The sequence below is a fragment of the Falco naumanni genome, chromosome 4 (assembly GCF_017639655.2).
Source record: "Falco naumanni isolate bFalNau1 chromosome 4, bFalNau1.pat, whole genome shotgun sequence".
Lineage (NCBI taxonomy): Eukaryota > Metazoa > Chordata > Aves > Falconiformes > Falconidae > Falco > Falco naumanni.
In genome coordinates, this window is record NC_054057.1 from 61,635,943 (window position 1) to 61,657,674 (window position 21,732).

Genomic DNA, 21,732 nt, shown 5'->3' on the forward strand with positions numbered 1-21,732 from the left:
CAGTTTCCTACATCTACCATGTGAACCCATGCCTGGTATTCCATGTGGGGACTAGGTTCACAGAACCACTTGAGGATCACAGGCATAATAAGCTATAAAAAGACTAAAAAATAAAAAGACAAAAAGAACCACCTGGATTTGAGTTACATATTTCATTCATGTGCATCTGCAAACACAACTGTAACTGAAACCAGCAAAAATACGACACATGTTCACACAAGTTCCTCCTGGAAGCAGCCTTGCCTCTAGGCCAAAGCAATTACAAGATTCAAGTTTCACATCCCAGCCTGGAGACAGCAAACATCTGCACCCTTTCAGCTGTCAGATTTCAGATTTAATGTCCTAAATGGTGAAGCTGGTATTGCCAGTCTTTCACCAATGTTTATAAATTTAGTGTGTTTTTTAGCAGCATGCAGTATTGATGATCAGATATTGTAGCTGTGAAAGCCCCTCTCTGGTGGGACTTTGTGCTAAGTAATCCAGAGAAAGGAAATACAGATTTAACTAAAGCTCCAAAAAACCACAAGTATTCAGGGCCGCTGTGAAATACAGTGATACAAAAACATCCATGGAGAAGACTGAACCCTGAGGTCATCGTGATTCATTGATCACAGAAGATTACAGAGGTGACCTGAAGAGAGGATCAAGCCCAGGGTCAGCCCTTAGCTGCTCCTACTCTCAGAAATAAATAAAAATGTGCACACAAGGGAGAATCAGACTCACCGAGTCCTTCTTACGCGAGCGCTCCTTTTTCATTTTCCCTCCAGCAGCTCGGATGCTGACCCTGTTCTCTCCTCCCAGGTAACCCCGGCAGTTGGCTGAGCCGCAGAAGCATTTCTGAGCCTCTTTGCTGGTGGTGGGCATAAGCAACACAGCAGGTTAGTAACAGCGCTACCATGACGCCATTGTCTCACCTGGAAACCAAAGCCTGCTTCACTTCCAGGCCCTTTGCAGGTCCACAACCAAGAACCAGAAAGGAAAAGGTGAGGCTGTTGTGTCTGCTAACTTCTTACCACACATTGCAATGAATATATCCATTTTCCTAATGAATATATAATCAGGATTATAATCCATTAGGAAAAAGGCTTGCATTTTATAGCTTAAAACAGGATAAAGAACAGGCTGAGGATCTGTGGAAGTACTAAGATTCAGGTGGAAGTTTTTTTTGCACGGATATACAGCTACAGAGAGGAGAGAGATAAATTATATTATCCTCAGGCAATATTTCTACAATTTTCTACCTGACATACTGTAGATTTTAAACTATATATGCCACAATTGCTTGGGAGAATGGTTTGGGCTTTTTTTGTATGTGCATAATCCAGTGGTGGAACATGGCTCCGCAGTATGAGTGGCAAGAACCAGGGAAGATCAACTACAGGATCTTCTGTGAAGCAGAACCTGAGCTCAGGAAGCACAACCAAGACATCAGGGCTGGAAAACTCCAGTGAGATGAGTCTAGACTCACTGAACTCAAATACGCAACAATACAGCAAAATGATTGCCCATCAGGGAGGCCCTAACAGGGCCACAATACAAAACCCTCAGGATTCTCACCAAGCCATATACCAACAAAAATAAAATTATGGATGTGTAGACTGCTTATTACGTGACCTTCCCCAGCTTTAGAGACATCCACACAGGCCTAGAAATACCACAGGCCTTGCTGCAAGAGCAACCAGAAAGGCTGAGGCTAAGTTTGTTTGCCTGCCTTGCTGCAAGTTTGCACCAGGAGCAGAAAACTGCATGTCAGCATCTGGCACTTTAGCACAAATACTTTAAAAACGCAACTAAAAATTAATTTCCGGTTCTCCTGCTTACAGAAAGAGCCATAGAAGACAGGATCCAGAAGGAAAAGGAGGAGACATTCCTTAAACAACTGTATTCAGTTAGAAGGGAATTATAAAATAGACCTACAATTAATCTTATAATTAGTCTGCTTCAAGTCTGTCAGATGCTATTTTGTGCTCATCACAATAAAGAGAGTGAAATATTGCACCATACACCTGGACAAGCAGTAATACAAAAATACTAGGCTCAGGTTTAGAGAAGGGAGCCAAAGCCGATACTGGAGCTTGCACACCTGCACTTCTGGAGTCAGACAGGAAGAGGGAATGTGCTATCTGTTGGTTTTACAGCTCCGCAAGTATTCACAAAGTCATAAAACAGGAGTGGGTGGGGGAGAAGGGGCATTATTTAAGAGTATTGCGAAGTCTGGAGCTTGGGTAATTAATGATTAGACAGGGGGAAAGAAACAGTCAGAATAATTATCTGGGAAATTTCCACTGGGGAGAGGTGGTATGAAGTGGAACAAAAAGGCAATAAAGTGACACTGGAAAAGACATATTAAAATCAATGGGAAATTCCTCTCCCAATCTCTTGAGTTAGAAATGGAAGAAACTTTATTCAGATAGCTTTTTATATAGTTGAATTCCAGTTCATTTAGAACCACTCTGTTAGATGAGGCTTTGCAATGGTTTGCTTTGGAGCAGGATTTTTTCATTGCACCAACACTCACAAAACCCGACTTCCAGCAGCTTATGAGAGCTGAAACATACCCGTATCTCTGGAACTGGTAATCAAACGTCAGCTCTGAGCCCGATGGGACTAATTTGGTAGTGAAAAATCCAACTCTGAGCTGCCCATTCACAGTCCACTAAGGCAAGGAAAAAACAAGATGACAAGAGTTATTAGAAAAGCCAGGCCTGGCTCTGGTTTTGTTTTAGATTAACAAGGCTAATCCTTCAAACAGCATCACTGATAAATTTCAAATTTACTAACTGGATCAGCAGCACTTGCCCATTTCAAAGGTAGCTGTTTCCATTTCATTAAGTTACAACAATAACACAAAAAAACCAACTACCAAAACAAAGAGACATAAAGATGAAGGAGAAATGCTTTTCACTCTGAGCTTGCTAAGTTGGAAGTGAAAAGCCAGCAGCTTTGATCCAGCAGTTTACCTTTTGTGTTTCGCAGTTTGGTTCACAGCTGTGGTTCATAAAACGAGAGCAGTTTCCTTTCTGGGTAGCATCGATTATCTGAAAAGAAAAGAAACAAGAAATACAGCGAAACAGTCTCCCTTCCTCTGCACCAGGCAGAGATATGAAGTGGTACAGCTACCGACACCACATGTTTGAACACAACCTATGTAGAAGTCAAACACCCTTTGCTGCTCCAGCTATCAACTTTATTTGGTTTGGAGAGCAGGTGACATTAAGAGCCTCCAAAAAAGAAGAGCACTAAACAACTTGTACATGTTTCTTAGTTTTCACTGCAGGTTAATACAGGGTTCTTCAGTTGGGCATTGATCCTGGATTTCTAGTATCTGTTTCCAACTCTCTGTTAGGTGGCACAATGACCATGAGGGCTGGGGAAGCCAAACATCTCTGCCACATGCCTCATACTTGAATAGAAAGGTCGTGTCCTGGATCACTGCATCCTCCCTCTTGTAACTGGAAATACTCCTCTGTGCCCCCTTGTGATCGCATAACAATCCCATGGCAGCTACAAAAATTGCTTACTTTGGGGGAGGGGGGGGGAAGAGGGAAAAAAGCATTCAGAGTATTTTTAGCTCATTTACTGTAAAGCTACCCAGACTGAAAAAGTCTTGACAGAAGTGACAAGCAGAAAATAAAATTACATTTCTATTTATACACTTTGTTCTCACCAAGAGGGGGCCCATCACCCAAGGTAAGCAAGGCTGCACACCGTGTGTCGCAGCTCTACAATCCCATAGAGTTGAAGCAAAGATAAATAATTAAGAACATCTGGTATATAAATATTTCAATGACAGCAATCCTGCACGTAGGGACTCTACCAGCTAAAAGTGTCCCAATTTAACACAGCTCTGTGAGCAAGGGAAGAAAGGAAACACGGTTTCTTGGCATGTCTCCTAGATTAGTTTACTTGGGCATCCAAGAAAGCTGAGTTTGGCTTGAAGCACCTCCCCAAGCTGGGTCACAGACACGTTTTTTCTCCCACAGAAGTTTGCTCACATGGAAGATATGGGCCATTCTCCATCCTTTCTCTTGAGAGGACAATTTCTCCTCTCCAAGGACACTGGGATACAGTTAAGCTACCAGACTTCTGTTAGACCAGGTTGAAACTGAGCAATGGGTTAAAACAAAAAAAAAAGTAAAGCACAACAACACAAAGACAGTCAAAGTTTCCTTTCCTTACGAAAACATTTTTAATAGATTCAGGACATTGCTTAGTGGGTTCACAGGGAGTCGGTGCGGTACGTAACCAAGGGCTAAGCCCAGTCAGGCTCCCCAAAGCCAAGCACAGCAATCACAGCTCACCTCATCATTCTTCAGGGCCATGAAATAATAGTGAATGTTCTTGTTCCGGGCATATTCCTTCACACGAGCCTTGAACTCTTTGTGATCCAGCACTTCTCCACAGTACTCCAAGACAAAAGTGTTGCTGCAAAGCCCAAGAGGAAAACAGCATCACTCTGCTTAGCCGCAAGCAAGCAACACTAAGGAACAGAAAATGACTGCTGCTGAGAAGGGCTCTCTGAGTACAGTTTGCAGTCTGGTCATCCTGGTAGTGTAGCTATGACTATTATATGCCTTAATCTCAGGCAATTGTGATTAATTTCTTTTTTTATGCTATCATATGGGTAGGTATATTACAGCAAAAAGCACAGACACAAGAATAAAGCTCCCCTTTGAGCAAGGTTTATTCCATAAAACAACAAGACCTTCTGGGCAATGTAAAGAGGAAAATAAGGAGTATTAAGAGAAGGTGCTGGCAGATGGTTTTCCTCAACTGAAATGGAAAGCCTGTCTGCCCCTTGCTGGTCTGGTGGGTGAAGTGAGGGGTCAGTAAACTATGCTTTTTAACTGTAGGAAAGGTGAATTTAAAAGCAGAGATGGAAGCGAACAACTAGTTACCCGTACGCTCAGACACAAACCTCACAGACTGCATTCTGCAGTGCAGCTGGGCTTTAAACTCTCCAGTCTACTAAGATGCCTTGTGATACCGCTTTCTTAATACCTGTCCTACATTTTCTGTTGCTTAGTATCACCCTGAACCCTTCAACTCTTCCCTTGTGCTTAACCAGGAGAGCACCAGGAAGGCAAAAGCTCCTGCCCAGCTCCACCTGGACTAAGCATTCAGAGTCCTGGGCAGGTATCACTCATGCCATTTCCTTGCCATCATTAATCCCAACGCCTCCCACAGTATTGTCGTGGCCTTCCAGCCCACACGTATAAATTATGTCCATCTTCCCCCATCTCCACGTCCACCTAGAAAAGGTTCTGGTACACTAACCTGCTCCTTCGGCTTATAACTCAGCCGTACCTTTCTCCTACATGCCTCCCCAGCCTGTGTTTAGCAGATACCCACATGAAGGTGTCAGCAACGGTCTTCTGATGACCGGCTGCTGAGTTGGGTTAGCTCCCCTCAAGTTCCCAACCGCAAAACTGCAAGCCTGAGAACAGGGGTGCAGTGGCAGGATATCTCTGAACAAACCCACATCAGGTGGGACAGATCTCCTTCTGGGTGTACCACCTCTCCAGCCTTCGCTGGATTTGTGACCATCCACAGACTGTCTTCTGGTAGGATGGGTACCAAGGTGAGGTTGTCTTCTCCCAAGACAAGCTTTAGCAGTGCAGTAAAGTTCTGCCAGTCTGCAAATCTCTCTCCAAACAACTGTTTCTCGGAACTGCACATGCAGAAATAAAAGCAATGTTCCAGCGAGCCTGACTTAAGTCACTGTATCGCATGTTGAGGAACCATATCCAAATCCCTTGACACACACACAGGCCAACTGCAGTAGATACTTTTGCTGCTCTTGTTGATTTATTTACCCTCTTACCCAAGATGGTCTTCACACAGTTATCTCCTTCCCATCTTTCTCAACGTTCCTGACTCTAGCCCACCTAGCAGACACAATGCTGGCTATGGTGAGCTATTCACTATCAGCCACATCTTTACCACAACCTCCAGACCTTCTCTTCAAAAGAAATTCCTAAAACTTCAAATAAAAGTGGACGTGATACTTCCATACAGGACAGCACCACTGCTTCAGTCCCTATCACTACCTGTGATACCCTGTGCATGTGTTATTCCAAAAACAACAGGACTCTGCTTTTGCAAAGGTTATTAGGTCCAGCAGCACCAGGGACTCGCCAGGTTATCTGGCAAATCTGGAAAATCAGGAGCCAGAAAATGCTACAACGCTCACCCTCTTCTTTGATACAGCTGCTGTGCAACAGAACAGTGATGGAGAGTGCTCGTCACTCATTTTAACAATTGCTTAACGCTGTTATCTTTTACATAAGCACAGTGCGAAGTTGCTCTCAATTAAACATACTGGGTTGAAGCCACAGAATTGTTTTCACTGCATTTTAGATAACTTGGCATAACCCTCTAAAGCAATCAAAACTCTTCCCTGTACCTTCCTGTGAATTAGTCTCATATAGTCAATATAGCAGTAAAAAACCCTGCCATAAGAGCTACAGCTTTCTTAAGTGTCACAAACATGGCTGGATTCCTCAGAACTCCACCTTCAACAGAAGCAATAAAAAAATATTAAAAATCAAGTTTCCACAGAAACTCACTAAAATATCGAGTTACAGAAAATCTTTGCACAGTTAAGTTCTAGGTAGGTTGTCTTGAAGTTTGGTCTCTGGTGTACTTGAGGCCAAACTGACTCACCATGCCCATCCCACAGCCTTTTGAGACGGAAATCAGAGCCTGGTGAAACTGCTTCCCCACAGCAGGACACTCCAGCCATTTCTTCTACAAAGTCTGCTGTTCATCTGCAGAGCAGCACAACCACCTCCTGCGTACCCTGCATGGAGCTGACAGGACACCCACACCCACATAACCTGCATACAAATGGTGAGGACTCAACCTGGGAGAGAGAAATCCACCCAAGTCTTGCTAGCCATAGCAGCATGGCAGCTTGCCACAGCCCTCTCACTTGGAGACACCTCCCGCCTTCCTCCCTTCTCCCAGCAAACCCCATTTTTGTCTCCTGTTTCTTGTTCTTCCTGCTGCACCTTGTGCATCAGGCCCCAGCAGCTCTTTGAATGTCCTCACTCCTCTCTCTTCTCTTGTGGCCTCACTTAAAGCTCTTTTTTACTACTGGGAGTATAAGAAAGCACCGGCTCGGCAAGGCAGAAGGCAACTCACCCTGTCTAGTGAGAGGGCATTCCCATCTCAGACCTACTCCTTGCACACACACCTGTAGAGCAAAATGTACCCAGCACTATTCTTCCCAGTCACACACTTTTTGAGTGCAACCGTTTCCAAACCAGACCATAATTCCAAAATTATCAGCATCCATCCTGCTGCCAACCTAGGAGGGGACCGAAGCACCATGCAGCCTTTGCATTCAAGTCCCATCAGCTTCTTTGTGCCCAACACCAGGTAAAGGCACTGATACAGGCACAACAGGCAAATATAAACTGGCTTGAGCGAAACAGACAAGTAAAATGCAGACTTGTATATGTAAGCATGGCTGGTGTTAAACCAGCACTTACTAGCTAATGGCTCCACTTCTAACAGACTAACATGGAAGGATCCCCACGGGATCTTCATGTAGTCCTAAGCAGAGGAGAGTTCAAGAAGAGGGTCAGTCTTGCAGAGGTGGGAGGGACAAGAAAGAAGGGAAGACAGATTAAACACAAGATGAAGCCATGGCAAGTCTGTTGGAAACTCTAACAACAAGGGAGCAAAACCAGAGTGGGAGATCTAACACACAGTTAGTGGATACACAGGTGCCAGTAACCAAAAGGGACACCTGACAGAGGACAAGGACAGTATCTAAAGCTGGTAGAACCTCAGCAAATCTACTGCCAGGGAAACTAAGCAAACGCAAGCATCATAGTTTCCCTTCACAAGGGAGTAAAATAGCATGAGGATGTCATTCGAAGAGCAAAGGCTTACGATGGCAGATCTTTGGCAGCTCTCAGCCCCCAGCCTTTCTTCTCGGTGAGGATCACTTCAACATCTGCATGTTGTTTCTTCTGGAAGCGCCTGTTGGAGCAGTAGTCACCGTTTGGGCACCTGGAAGAACTAAAGGAAGGAAATGGAACAAATCAATTCCCAGCAGGACAACAGCAATAACAAAAACGGCTCAGATGGGAAATAGATACCAAGTAACCATAATAAATTCAGTGTAAAACCTTCAAATGTGTTTTGCTATAAAAAACACAACCATCTGACTGTCAACATGCAAATGCAGTTTATTTATGGAAGGAAGATAAAAACATGTGGAATGTAATGCTGCTGCACGTCTATGTCAGATCATCAAAATGCGATGAACTGGCCTGTTCTCCCCACATTTTAGGGGTTCTTCCCCCAAGATACCCCCTTCCCCTATGTCTACTGCCTAGGCTATGAAATAAAAGCCAAAGGGCAAGGCTTCTGCTAGATGATTCCTCTTCCCCCCCCCCCATGTGGTGACAATCCTTGTGCCAGGGGGTGAATTCCACTAAGCACCCTGTCCCCTCCCTTCCACTCACACACACTGGGAGGAAATAATGATCTGAAGTAAAGCTGTATTTGCATTTCTGACACCCTCCAACAATGCTTATGATGGACTAGAGTTAAGGCTGAGAAGCAGAAGACTCCAGGCATTTGTAGCACCTTTTAATGGGAGGTCAAACACCCATTTCTAGTGGGGTTTAAGGTCTAGCCTTCGGCAGATCACCGAAGGTCAGATTTCAGTGCTGGTGTGTAGGCTCTGAAGATCACTCCACACCAGCCAATGAAAATGAGAGCACACAGACAGCTCATTGCCACCGCACAGGAAAGTCTAGACTATTTCAGGGACTCCCAAGTTACCTCACAGAGAACACTGCCCAATTTTGGCAATACATGAAACACTACTTACCACTCTATCATGAGCAGGCGATTGAGACAGTCTTCTCCACAAGCAACCTCCCCCTGAGCTCGCTCTTCTTTGGAGAGAGGAGGGCATTCGCACAACATTCGCTTAATATCCCGGTGAGATTTATTCTTCTTCCTATTGAGGATAAGTCATTGAAATACAGATTAGACAGCATCTGGGTAGAGAAGTTACTCCTCAATCTTTATCAGCTGTTATTGGAGGAAATTTATTCTCTAGAAACTGGACATATGGATGATTACCTTTGCACAACCACAAGAAGGTACAGGGGTCACCAAGGATACTTGCTGTGTTTTGAGCAGGAGGTGATGACTTTCTGATCACAGAAGACAATTTCTCAGAAAGACATCCCAGGATATTTAACTTTTCCCTTCTCCTTGATGTCTACAATCCAATTTTACTTTCAATGTAGATGCGTGCATGTACTCACACCTACACCCAGAGGAAGGCTTAAAACCCCTTCATTTCATCATACAAGAAACCAATTTCCAAAAAATTAAGTCCTAATTTTTCTAGACAAAGGATTTCTCACCACACAGCGCAAGCTCTCAGGTTTAAACTAGAAGAATAAACTTTGATTAGCCTCTCATGAAATACTATATTCTGTAATCACATATAATGGAGACAGTCTCCAGAGATCCCTTTCAACTTCAGCTACTTTGTAATAGTCCACTTGGTTTTGCTGATCCAAAGGCCAGGAGAAAACCTGTATTAATATATAAACCATTAGTTGAATGCACGTACCATTTGAAAATAGCATTATTTTAATAAAGCAAATTGGAGGGTTTAGCTACTTAAGCTTCTGCTTTGCTGTCAAATAAGATAATGAAAAGAAAACAAAACCATAGTTACAGAAAAGGTAGGGCATTTTTTAGTTGCTATGAGATGTTTAGGGAAAAGCTATGGAGCGTGGATCCCAGCAAGACAAAAAAAAAAGGCGTAAGAAAAAAACCCTTGGATTGAAATAAATAGCAGGGTTTATCTGCATGTAAGTGGTTGATTCAGACTCTGAATCAAGAATATCTTTTAAAACATATTTACATACATGAAAAAAATCCCAAACATTTTAGTGAAGAAAAGACATGGCAAAGCCTTGAGTGTTAAGACCCCAACACACCAAACCCAACACAGTTGCCCCAAGCTGGTGCTGTACCGGGTGCTCTGGGTGCCAGCGGCACTGGCACTTGGTACCCAGCAGTCTGGCAGGAGCACTGTTACTCAACCACCCTGGAGGAACCACGAGATGAAAAAGGATCACAAAGTTAAAGGAAATGGCAAGATTTAAAATAGGCATAAATCATCAGAAGGCCGTACCGCAGTCTGCGCCAGGAGTAAGAATTGGTTACAGGCTTGCAAGGTGCTCTCACCTACGCGTTGAAGCCAGAGCAAGCATTTTTTTGGCAACGACGAAGGTAGTTGAGCCCTGAAGCAATACACTTACTAACCATCCCTAAAGCTCAGAAAGAGATGTTTTTATTTTCCAGAGATCATATCCTGTTCAATGTTACCATGCAAAAGGGACAAGGATAATCTGCAGCCAACAGCTACCCTCTGATATTTCAAATTACAGTCTGTTAGATCTAAAATAACTCATCTGAGATGAAAAAGAATTACATGCAAGTAACCAAAGCCTTTGGAAACACACATTGTTTGTCCAAAACCTTTTCCACACCCAGACAGATTCCCTGTGTCTTCAGAGAGGGGGCAAGCTGGCATTTGGGGATGCTAAACAGACAAGATCTGGCAAGCCCAGAGGTGATGCTGCTATACAGCTCTGGGCTCTAAAGTAGCTGCACCAAGTTCAGAGGAACGGTGGACAACAGAAAACAAAGTAAAAAGCTTGGAAAAAAATTAACTATCCTATAAACTACCACGGGTACAAGAATAACATGTTTCCTTGGTGCTGATGTAGTAATCCCACGCGTACAAGTCTTGCCCGATACCTGAATCAACACTGGACAAAGGGGATGCTGCAGAATGACTGAAAAGAGGGTATAAATAAATTGTCCTCCCCCCCATCCTCCCATCTTTCACCTCTTCTCATCACCAGGGCCTGTCTGGGCCCAACGGGGGGGTTCTGTTTAGGAGCAGAGACCCAGGGGGTATTAAAACACTTGCCCAGTGTCGTCTCCTATAGGAGCAGTTTTGCCAGATATAGGGAAGGAGACATCCCTCCTCCTCCCTCCAAATTATGCCAATTTGGCCAGGAAAAAAATTATCACAGAATCAAATGTATGTTAAAAGCTAAAATTGCTATAGGCAAGAAAAAAAAAATATCGGTTACCTTTCTGTCAAGTACACATTCTCCTCAATAAGGTCAAAGTAACAGGGCATCTTTCCTTGCTTGGCAAACTCCTTCCAGCGCTGGGGGTCTCTGAAGTCGTCCATGATACACAACCGACCGACCATGGAGGAGTCCTGCGGCACGGGCTCCACTTGCTCCCCCTCCAGTTTCACCTTCTTCTTTTCCCTCGAGTCCACGTCGCTCTCGGAGTCGCTCTCCAACTCTGGGCGTCTTTTTTTTGGTGGACCTCGGTCTTTTGCATCATTTTTTTCCAAAATCTTCACCTCCTCCTTCTTCTCCCCACCAGGCGCCGACTCCTTGGTTGAATTGCTGCTGATCTCGTGTGCCTGCACTGAGCCTTTTTCCTTCTGCCCGGGCATCTGGCATTTACTTGAGGGGCTGGGAAAACGAGGTTTGCAGTCATCGTCCCAACGGTCATCTTCAAATTCCTCATGATCCTCCGTTAGAGAATCTGGTACTTGCCCTTGAATTCGTTCGTAATTAACTGCAGAAGGCCTGCTAGCAGACCTCGCATCCCAATAACCGTTGCCTTGCCAGTAACTCTGAGAGCCGCTGTAGGCTCCCGTGCCGGGCTGGTAAACGTAGCCAGAGTAGACCCCAAAGCTGCTGTCTGGCTGCTGGTAGGTGCTACTGGGCTTCTCTGGCTGGGAAAAGTCCCAGCCCAAACCACCCAGATCCTCTGCCGCATGAAACCCATCCAGCCTGGAGAACTCTCCAAGGCCAGACTGGTTAAGGCCACCCTTTCCCTGCCTACTGTCTGGCTTGGAAGAGCTCATCTGGTGTCGGGATTTATCAGCGCTTTCAAAACTCTCTGGCAAACAGAATGGCTGCTCATCTTGTCGGCCCATCGGTCTACCAACAGCCATCAGCTCCTTCAACATTATTCTCTCCTCCGCGCTGGGTTTGCCCTGGGAGTCTGCCGTTAGGTCTGCTTGACTAGTGCTGTCAACGCCATCGCTCTGAGCCTGGCATGGATCTGGCTGCAGCTCCTCCATCTCCTTCCTGCTAAGCTCAGTAGAAGTTGCCGTACTCTTCTCCATCCCTCTAGGAGAACATCGACTCTCTACTTGTGGACCACTTTTACTCGCCATGTTCTCTGATCTCTCTTCGTAGTACAGTCTACTGGGCTCGGGTCGCTCCTCATCCCAGTGGTCAGAGAAGCGCCTGTTGCCCTGGCTGCTCCATGAGGAGCCGGGGCTGCTCTCCTCCATGGCAATGGTCGAGTTCTTTGGTACTACCACAATGGACTGCAGCCGTTTCCGGGGCGTGCCATCATCATCATCGGAGTCTTCCGTGTCGCTGTCTTCGCTGCCCCCCTCGCTGTCACTCTCCCCCATGTCAGAGTAATCGTCATGGCTAAGGGGAACAAATTCAGCAGCGTTGCCACTGCTGTCACACATCGGGGCTTGAGTCACCGTCTCCATTTCTTCTGCAGTGACAATGACATCACAAGAGGGAAACAAGGCATCTGGAAAAGCTGAAGCCACCAAGGGCTCGTTTCCCTCGTCCTTCTCGGCCAATAGGCCAGGACACCGAACTCTCATATCATCCAGCCCAACTCCCTCAGTGGACACGGCACCTTCTTCCGCAACCTCCCTGCTGCGGTGCTCAAGCGGCACTTCTGAATAGTACGAATGTTCATCTTTGAATGACAGCTTGCCTTTTGCCGAACCAAGATCAACGTGCTGAGTATCCAACTCGAGCACCTCTTCAGCTTCCGAATGCTGGAGCAGCTCACAATGTCCATCCGGTGGTGGCACATCCCATTTGGAAGAGACGCTTTCCTCCAGCACGGGATGGTCCGACCTGAGCCTTGAGGAACAGCCATCTTGGGAGGAATCCCTGCTCGAGCTTTCCACTGCCAGGCTAATTTTATGGGAAAGATGACTGTGCTCATCGTCACAGGCAGACTTTGAGTGGTGATCCTCTGTGCTCTCATAATCGCACGTAACAGTCTGCGGCTCTACCTGCATGTCCAGAAAAGTCTCAGACATAACTTTTACATCTGCCGGTTCCACTCCGATTTCAACTTCTGAATGATACAAAGCAGGGGTGGCATCATCTGAAATGTAGCAAAAAACTGGTTCTTTGGTTTTGTCGCATGGAGCTGCCTGATCATCCAGCTTCTGAAGTGTTTTAGTATGATCTACATTCATGACAGGTAAAGGGGTGGCTTCCTCTTGCTGCTGCGGGGCCGGAGCCTCCACTTCCCTAGACAGACTGTTGCACTCGCTGGACTGGACCTGAGAATCATCCGGCTCCTGCTCTTGAGACACATACACGGTCTCAAACCCATTGGATGGCAACAGATACGATGGACTTGTCTTCACGACAGGCAACGCTTCTGACCGACACAGGCTATCATCAGAAGACGCAGCAACATCCTCTGTTTTGGAGGCACTGGAAGCTGCCAAAGCACCAGCCCTACCCTCCGGGGACCCATTTACACTCAACTCCATGGGGAAACACGTTCTTAACTGATCGTGCTTTATCTTTAATAAAGTTTCTTGTTCCTTAACACTGTCGTGGCATTCATTTCCTGTAAGTTCCTCGGACATCGAGTTAGGAAAACCCACTTTCGATTCATCTGCCTTTTTAAAAGTGGGCGAATCATTTAACTGATTTAATGGAGAAAGTCTTTTTTCCCTTTCAAATTTTTTCGCAATGGACACCCTAATCTCATTGCTTTTTAGACAAGAGGTCTCTAAATCTAGAGAATTAGACTGCTGTTTTATTTCTTCGATCGATTCTGTACAACAGAAAGAACTCTTATTAAATTTATCAGGCTTTGGTGCGGGGGTCTTTGAAGGGGTGGACTTATAACGGGAGGAATTCACATTACTCTCGGGCTTAGAATGGGATGTCCCCTTTCGATAACCTAGCTCATCAAGGGGAGAGCACCTTTTGGTTACTTCACTTTCTGAAGTCCTTTTTGAATCTCTATCTGCTTTCAAAGATGACCTTCCTCTCCTCTCCACATCGGCATGAGACGACTCTACTTTGCTGTCCCTGTCCGACTTAGAGTAAGAAGTCCTCGAGTCTCTGTAGGAGGAGGAGGAGTGGGACGACGTACGCCTCGAGTCACTGGATCTGGAATGTGTCCTCCGGTACTCGTCTTCTGAGTCCGAGCTCTCTCGCGCCCTGCTGTCTGCATACGAACGGGAATATCTCGACCTCTCCCTGTACGGGGAGCTCCGATGGTATCTGCGGTCAGATTCATAGTAATGCGAGCGCTCCGACCTCGAGTAGGAAGAGCTGGTTCGGGAGCCCCGATCAGATCGGGAACGGGAATGAGACCGGCTTCGCCTTCTCTCTCTATCAGATCGAGAGCGGGAGGACACATACCGCGAATCTCTTTCTGATTTTGAATAGCTCGAGTACTTCTCATCCCTGTCAGACCTGGAGCGTGAGGAGGACTTCCCCAGGTCATCACCTCTGAGGGATGTGGAGCTTCGTCTAGGATCTCTCTCCTTTTCCGTGCTGGATATCTTCAGCTCGTGTGACCGCTGGCTGGAGGAGGTCCTCACCGAATCTTCATCAGACTCAGAACCCAGCAGCGTGCCGTCGGACTGGGAGAACTTTCTCTTTGATCCCTGCCTCCGGGAGCAGAGGGGAGCACCCTTTGAGCTGTCGGAAACCTCATCCTCCTTCCCAATATGGGAATCTTCCTTCTGCGGAGTTATTTCCGTCTGCTCGAGTGTGTTTTGAGTTACACGTTCTTCTGAACCGCGCAATACTGCATCCTGCTTAACGACCGGCTCCAAAGCCTCCTTAGGTGCCACGTGGCATGGCTCCTTCAAAGCGGGGACTTCAGCTTCCACAGGCGGCGAGAGCAACAGCGTCGACATCAGTGTTACTGGCAGCTGTGGCAAGGCTGCTGCTGCAGGAACTGGTGTCGCCAGCAGCATCGATGCTGTCGGCAGAGGAGGAGGAGGTGGGGGAGGTGGTGGCGTTGAGGGGAAGTCCATAGCCAGTGCCACCAGTTCTGTTACTGGTGCCACTGCTGGCAGCGGTGGCGGTAGCGTTGCTGCTGTAGCTGGTGGCGGTTTCGCTGTGACATTGAGTAAATGTTTTTTAAAATGGATCTTCCCTAATTCTACCTTCGGTTTTGGAGGTGAAGATTCCTCAGCTGAACCAGCAGCATCCCCCAGGTCCATTTTACTTTTGGGGTTAAAGTCAGTCTGAAGGGGTACTGCTGGGGAGTTCTGAGTTTCATTTTGTTTCTCGTTTCCAAGACCAGTCAGAAATCTATTCGGTAAGGTTTTCTTGGTTAAACTAAAGCTGAAAGACACCTTTTGTCTTCCTTGCTCCTCAAGATTAACCTTTGCTTTGGTGCCTTTGGGCAAAAAGCGACTCGAAGCAATGCCTTTGAACACTGGGCCTTTGATAAAGCCAGCTTTCTGCACGGTTTCAGGCTTGCCCTGCGAAAGAAGAAGATGCAGTTAGAGGAATTGGTTTGGGGGAATTTCGAACTCTGTTCTACAGGCACACAGAACAATTTTCTTTTACCTGGTGAATTTTTCATGATGATAAAATAGAAATTGATACCCTGGGCTGGAGTCTGGGATAGCACAGTCACTCTGCCTTCTGTGCCTGGCTCTCTTGAACAAAATCAATTATCCAGTCATTTTCAGTTTGGAGCAAAACCTCCTTCAGGGTTTGAGCTGAGGCTTTTTAACTGACTTATTAATGACCAAACTGAAACTTCTTTTTTCATTTAATTCTTGGTTTATTACAAAAAGAGATAGAGTGCAACATTTAAAGTTAATTAAAGATATAGTACCGCTTTATTTGTGCTGTTTCTGTGGTCCCAGGCTGCAAAATAGCCTGCCTTTTTAATCTTTAAGTGCTCTTGTTTTCACATCCCAGGAGACCGCACCTGGATGCATTTGGTTTCAGCATAACTCAGACTATCAAGAATTAGTGTGGCAATTTTAAGCCCCGTCCTTTCCCACGCCCCGCTGACAGCCTATCTCAGTCATTAGTAATTCCTAGTAACTTTCCAGGCTCAGGTACAGATCAGTATTAATATAACAACCTCCAAGAATTCCCATCAGGATCCAGTCGTGCGTGATGACTCTGTCACCTCCAGGCCAACTGGCTGTAATACGCTCCATGTGCATCTCACCCAGAAGCTATGTGCTGTCTCCTGCCCAGGACCTCACTCGCCACCTTGCAGTGCAGACTGTGCTACAGCAAGTCCGTTCATTTTCAACGCTAATGAGCTAAAAATCATATTCTCTAGGACGTTAGGAGCTCAGGATCTCCAAGAAAGCTGCTGTGACAGCGCTTGCAACTGAACCCTGGCTTCAGAAGTGGGGCAAGTCTACAGTAACAAAGCTCCTTCAACGCAGGAGCCTCTTACCTTATAGGATCTACCTGTCCAAGCCCAAGATTAGGAATTTTCAGAGCATAAAGCACTGCACATTTACCCATCTTAGCATTTCTCCAACTATTTTAAAGCTTAGGGATCATCTGCGCAAAAGCTGTGTCACAGGAGTGCAATCCCTAAAGATAAATATTGTGGCACCGTGGTAAAAGGGTGTTCTTGCCAATAATCTTTATCCCCGTAAATCCAAATTGCATTAGGGTAATTACTTTTTGTGTGAGAAGCACGTCTCCAATGGAAGCAGTTGTAGCAGTATAAAAACTGTAGAGCTGGGTTTTACTCCCATAATTATTGCATGAACGCATCTTTGGCAGCAGCAGTGGTTTCCTGCAACCCACTGTGAATTATTACGTACTTTGTTACCCTTTAACTTTTATAAAACAATGCATAGTTGCTCAGGCTAAAGGCACCATAGTAAATTATTAAATAAGACATTGGTGGAATGGAAACCCCACCCCATTCTATTTGCACCCTTGAACATCATATATGCAAAAATATCCTCATTTTTGATGAAACACATAGGGGCTTATGTTAATTGTGAAAACCATGTCATGGTTTCTACATGACTAGTCTCTGCTACCCAGCCCAGTCCCATGCACACATTTGATCCTCACCAGATGATTAGCTGCATGCTGGAAAAACTGGTACAAAAAATAAAAGCTTGCTTTTTAAATGGGTGTTATTTATACGGGTGCCATTTCATGAATGCTTTTAAACGAGTGCCATGGCTAAAAGGCCACCCAAACAGTGACCTTGGGAGAAAGTGCATGTTCACACACCTGCCCAGCTCTGAAACACACTCCTGTCTCCACGACTGTCACACAACCATCTCCAGAAAGCCATGCTGAAAATACTGTCCCTGTTTTCAAAAGAATCCGCACACCAGAAGTTACCCATACACTAAAACACAAGTGTATATAAACTAATTTATGGAAGAATAAAGGATAATATCAAGCATCCAGCCCATATGGTAGGAGTTTCTGAGTGTCTGAATGCTGAGACCACCCTCCCATAGGACGCTAGGCTTGGCCTTCCAAAGAGCAAGGGAACATAATTTTCGGCATTTGCTGGGTCAATTATTATCCCTACATGACCAGAAATTCACACCTTTTTACCCCAACCTGTCTATGTGCCTTGGGAGAACAGAAGAGTAAGAAAGCAGGTCCCAATCTTCAACCATACCCTGATGTCTCACAGAAGGAGTCTCCACAAACATGATTCCAAATTCTTATCAGACACTGGACTCATCTATTACACCAATTATATATATATAAAAAACCAAAACATGTATTTTAAAATACAGTAAATACAGCACAATCATCGTTTAAGAGTTTTCTTTCTTGATAGAACTTCTGTGAAATTATTTTATGTGCAAAATTCACAGTTATGGAAATATGCCAATGTTTCTGTCAAAACCTTTCTAACTTCAAGCGCAACAAATCTGAAATCCGAGCTCACATGTGAATAATGGTGTTTGGATACATCCACCTTTACACAAAACACAAGACCTGAAGGCAAAAAAGGAGCTGCTAAGCTTCTATTCCTCCCCTTTTGATAGTCTATTCAGCAAAGATGATGCATTTCAGGACAAATGTTTCACCCTCATGTGCTCACGCTTCCAGGGATTATTTTTTTTTAAATAACACCAAGTTTAACAAAACATGACTTACAGAATTTTAACTATACTCTACAGGTAGCTTTTGAAATTTAATAGGTAGCAATTACCAGCAGAAGCTTTCTAGTAGAAGAGGAGTTCTCCTTCCTTTAATGTTTTACAGAAAGGGAACATTCTCCAAAACATTGCTGTGGGTATTTTGCAGAAAGAAGGTGGCGATACAAGTTCACTCTGCATATTCAGCAGAGGTACACGATTACTGAAGCAGCAGTGTTCCTGCAGCTCTCAGTTGACTGGGAACAAAGGCAGGACACACAGCGTGCTCACCAGCAGAAAGAGAGCAGGTATGATCCTACAGCATCAAAAATTATTAGCAGCAGTCAGCCCTATGCCAGGATATTACAAGCTCTTCCAGTTCCTCCAATTTTTCTCCTTTCCCCTTAAATTCATTGAGTCACACACAGCAAAACTGATTTCTTTTACAGATTAAGTCCTTAAATAATCATCCTCTCATGGTGCAGAAAGCAGCATCTACCTACACCAAGTGACTCAAGGGCACCCTCACACTCTGCTATCGCATCCCTGTGTGTAGATGGCAGACGTGAAACTGAAGGTGTTTCCCTTCTGGATTTAATCACTGAACTAGAGGCACCGCAGAAAAACATCACTTTGCTTTGTCCGGGCCCTCAGTCGTTCTCGACTTGAGAAATCTATAGGTCAAATATGTTGGGCTAACGCATGTCTCAGGAGCTACAGCAAGAAAGGAATCAGTTTTACTCACCTCATTTTCTTCTTCTCTATTGCCGAGAAAACATGCAAAAGAAAACATAAAGGCGGCATAAACATCAGGCAGAAACAACACACATAATGTCCCAAGTCTGGCACCGCAAGGGGGTGGGCCCAGGGACACAGAATGAGGGTCACCACCACCCCACAAATAATCCTGCTGTAAGAGATGACCCTACCAATGGCACCCAACAGTCGAGCAGACACACCAACCCCCTGAAGGGGAGGACAGCATGATTTTGAAGCTCAAGAATTTCAATACTGAAAATTCTGCGTGGACTTTTAACAGAGCAAACCTTTTCTGAGCAAACTGCTGGCTCGGTGTTGTCTTCCGAGGTCTGCAAACCAGCAAGACCCTTATTCCAACAGGCACTGCAGAGGTAACGCAGATACAAAAAAGACCTCAAAAATGAGACACAGGAAGCTGAACTTGGGTTTCTATCAATTTTGGTATTTTCCTTAGCAGCCCAGAAACAGTGAAAAGTACCTGCTGCTCTCATCAACAAAAATTAACGATATTTACGAATGCCTTACTGCTGTATGATTTGCTATCGACCTGCAGCTCTGGCTATTTGCCACGATGCTTAGACTTAATTCATCAGTACTTTGGCAGCTAGCTGCCCAACAATGAATTAATTTGAGCGCTACTTTGATCCCAGCCAAACCTGCCAATGCTGAGAAAATGGGAAAGCCCAACTTTGTTTTGCTTCCCTAAGTTCTTCACTTTCATACCCTAAGTAAAGTAGTTTCTCCTACAAGGAAGATGAAAGAACACGACTACCCCCTCCTTGCTTTGCTCAACACATGGGACAGATTCAGTGAGTTTCTCAGGCCCCAAAAGAAAACTACAGCAGCAGATGTAAAAGTTTCAGTGGTTACAGTTCATCTGTCTTTATCTGTTACTTCCTCTACCAGAAGTCCCAAGACGCTCTCCACTCACCTAACCTTTATGTTTGCAGGCAGACAGCCTTTTCTACATCTACCTTATAGATACGGGGGGAGTTTTCAGCTGGACTTTTGCTATATTTTATCAGGTTTTGAGCCATAATTCGGTGCTGTTGTGGTAACACGGGGAAAGTTTTCTTGCAGAAAAGGCTCACAGATTTCACTTCAAGCATCAGCTAATGAGAAGTATCAGTTTCTGGAAAAGAAAGCCAAAGCTCTCGGTTTCTGTGTAACCCAGGCAGGGACCAACACAGAGACGGCACGCCAGTAAACACCTATCTCCCCATTTAAACCATCATGAACAGAGAATCAGGAGCAACCTGCTAGAAAGACCTATCAGCAGCAGTAACATAGCCCTGCCTCTACGAAGGCTCACAACCAATTGATAAAGCTTATTAATAGGCTATAAATTATTCTTACAGCAGCAAGAATAGGGTTTGTTTCCATTGAGGAAACATGAGCCATGAGTTTAAGCAAGCTGTGGAGATTACAAGGGAGCATATGTGATTTAATGGGGTTACCCAAGCCATGAATTCAAAATACTGCTGATGCAGAGGAGGTCAGAAGCCCTCTGAGAACAGCACTGACACAAATTAGGGCCTAAAAGGAGGTTTCATTTTTAGGATCACAGCGAGTGGAGTTTTAGATTTCTAGGAAACTGTCCCTCTTGATAGTCACATATTTTGAGTGTTAAACCTAAGCATTTACAAGGTGTGAGAACAGCACTGAGCTCTAGTGTAGCCAACACCCAACAAGACCCGACACAAACACTGCATTCCTTAAGGAGTCCTTAAGGGTCTTTTCCAACCTAAATGATTCTATGAAGATTTTCAAGACATCCATAACCAGACCCGTTGTGATGCAGCACAGAACAACCACCAACAAGTCCTAAACTAAAAAGAAGTAACTGTCTCTTCATACACAAGAACACAGGTTTAAGTAGCCAGATATTGGGACACAGGTAACAAAGTTTAGCTTGTACAATTAATAACCTGTTGTAAGAGTAAAGGAAGTAACTAATTCCTCTTAACAATCCATTTTTGCTCCTGTTGCTAAAACATGGCATAAAACCGGTATTAAACTAAAATGCTGGCAAGTACACAAAGCAGAGGTCTCCAAAAACTGAAAGCTAAGAATAAAACTTTCTTTTCCAAGAGGACAGGCCTACAAAACAGCAGGAATCACGGCACGATCCAGGCCAGCCCTAAGCTCACATCCTGCCCAAAGCTTGCTGCCACAGCAGCAGATGTCCCGGACAAGATGCCAGGTTGGTAACGCAGCCTCAGCATTTGCCACCTCAAAACAGCTGCACCACAAATGCACAGCACCAGCTTCTGCATGGGGGGTCAAAGCATGCAAGAAAATTGCAATACACTGATGGGGGGCGGGGAAAAAGATAGTGGAAGCCGTTCAAAACCCAGAGAAAATCTTGTAGGAGAAGGTGAGGAAATGGATGATCTTGCTGCTCTAAAGCCCCTCAGTAGTGAGACTTGTCTGTCCTTAGAGGGGGAAATTGCTAAAATTTGAGCAGCTTAAAGGGCATCAAGAAAGAAACGAAAATATTACAAGATAGAACACAGTTAAGAAGGAATAAAATATAAGATGGTGCATAAATTAAAGTGTCTGTTTAAAATAAAACACGTAAGAATGAAGCAGATAAGACAGTAATGTATCTTGTATAGTCCTAGATGCCTATATGAACAATTTTATTTCTGCTGAACAGAGAAGTAATTCTTCTCAGAGAAGGAACAGCAGTATTCCTTCTCTGCAGCGGTATTTCAGCCACTTATGCCCAAGTGCTTTTCCCTCCTGAATTACCCCTCCAG

General features: G+C 44.9%; 1 protein-coding gene across 2 annotated transcripts in view; it reads right to left on the reverse strand.

Annotated features, from left to right (window-relative positions):
- The window catches only part of SETD2 (SET domain containing 2, histone lysine methyltransferase), a 68,090-nt gene that overhangs the window by 33,354 nt on the left and 13,004 nt on the right, over positions 1–21,732 (reverse strand). For both annotated transcript variants that reach the window (XM_040589721.1, XM_040589722.1), the window contains exons 2-9: positions 18,957–18,972; positions 11,151–15,592; positions 8,852–8,983; positions 7,903–8,031; positions 4,302–4,425; positions 2,961–3,038; positions 2,559–2,656; positions 724–850 (exon numbers count right to left, since the gene is read on the reverse strand). In XM_040589721.1, coding sequence (XP_040445655.1) covers positions 724–850; positions 2,559–2,656; positions 2,961–3,038; positions 4,302–4,425; positions 7,903–8,031; positions 8,852–8,983; positions 11,151–15,592; positions 18,957–18,972 — 5,146 coding nt within the window. The remainder of the gene's footprint in view (positions 1–723; positions 851–2,558; positions 2,657–2,960; positions 3,039–4,301; positions 4,426–7,902; positions 8,032–8,851; positions 8,984–11,150; positions 15,593–18,956; positions 18,973–21,732) is intronic.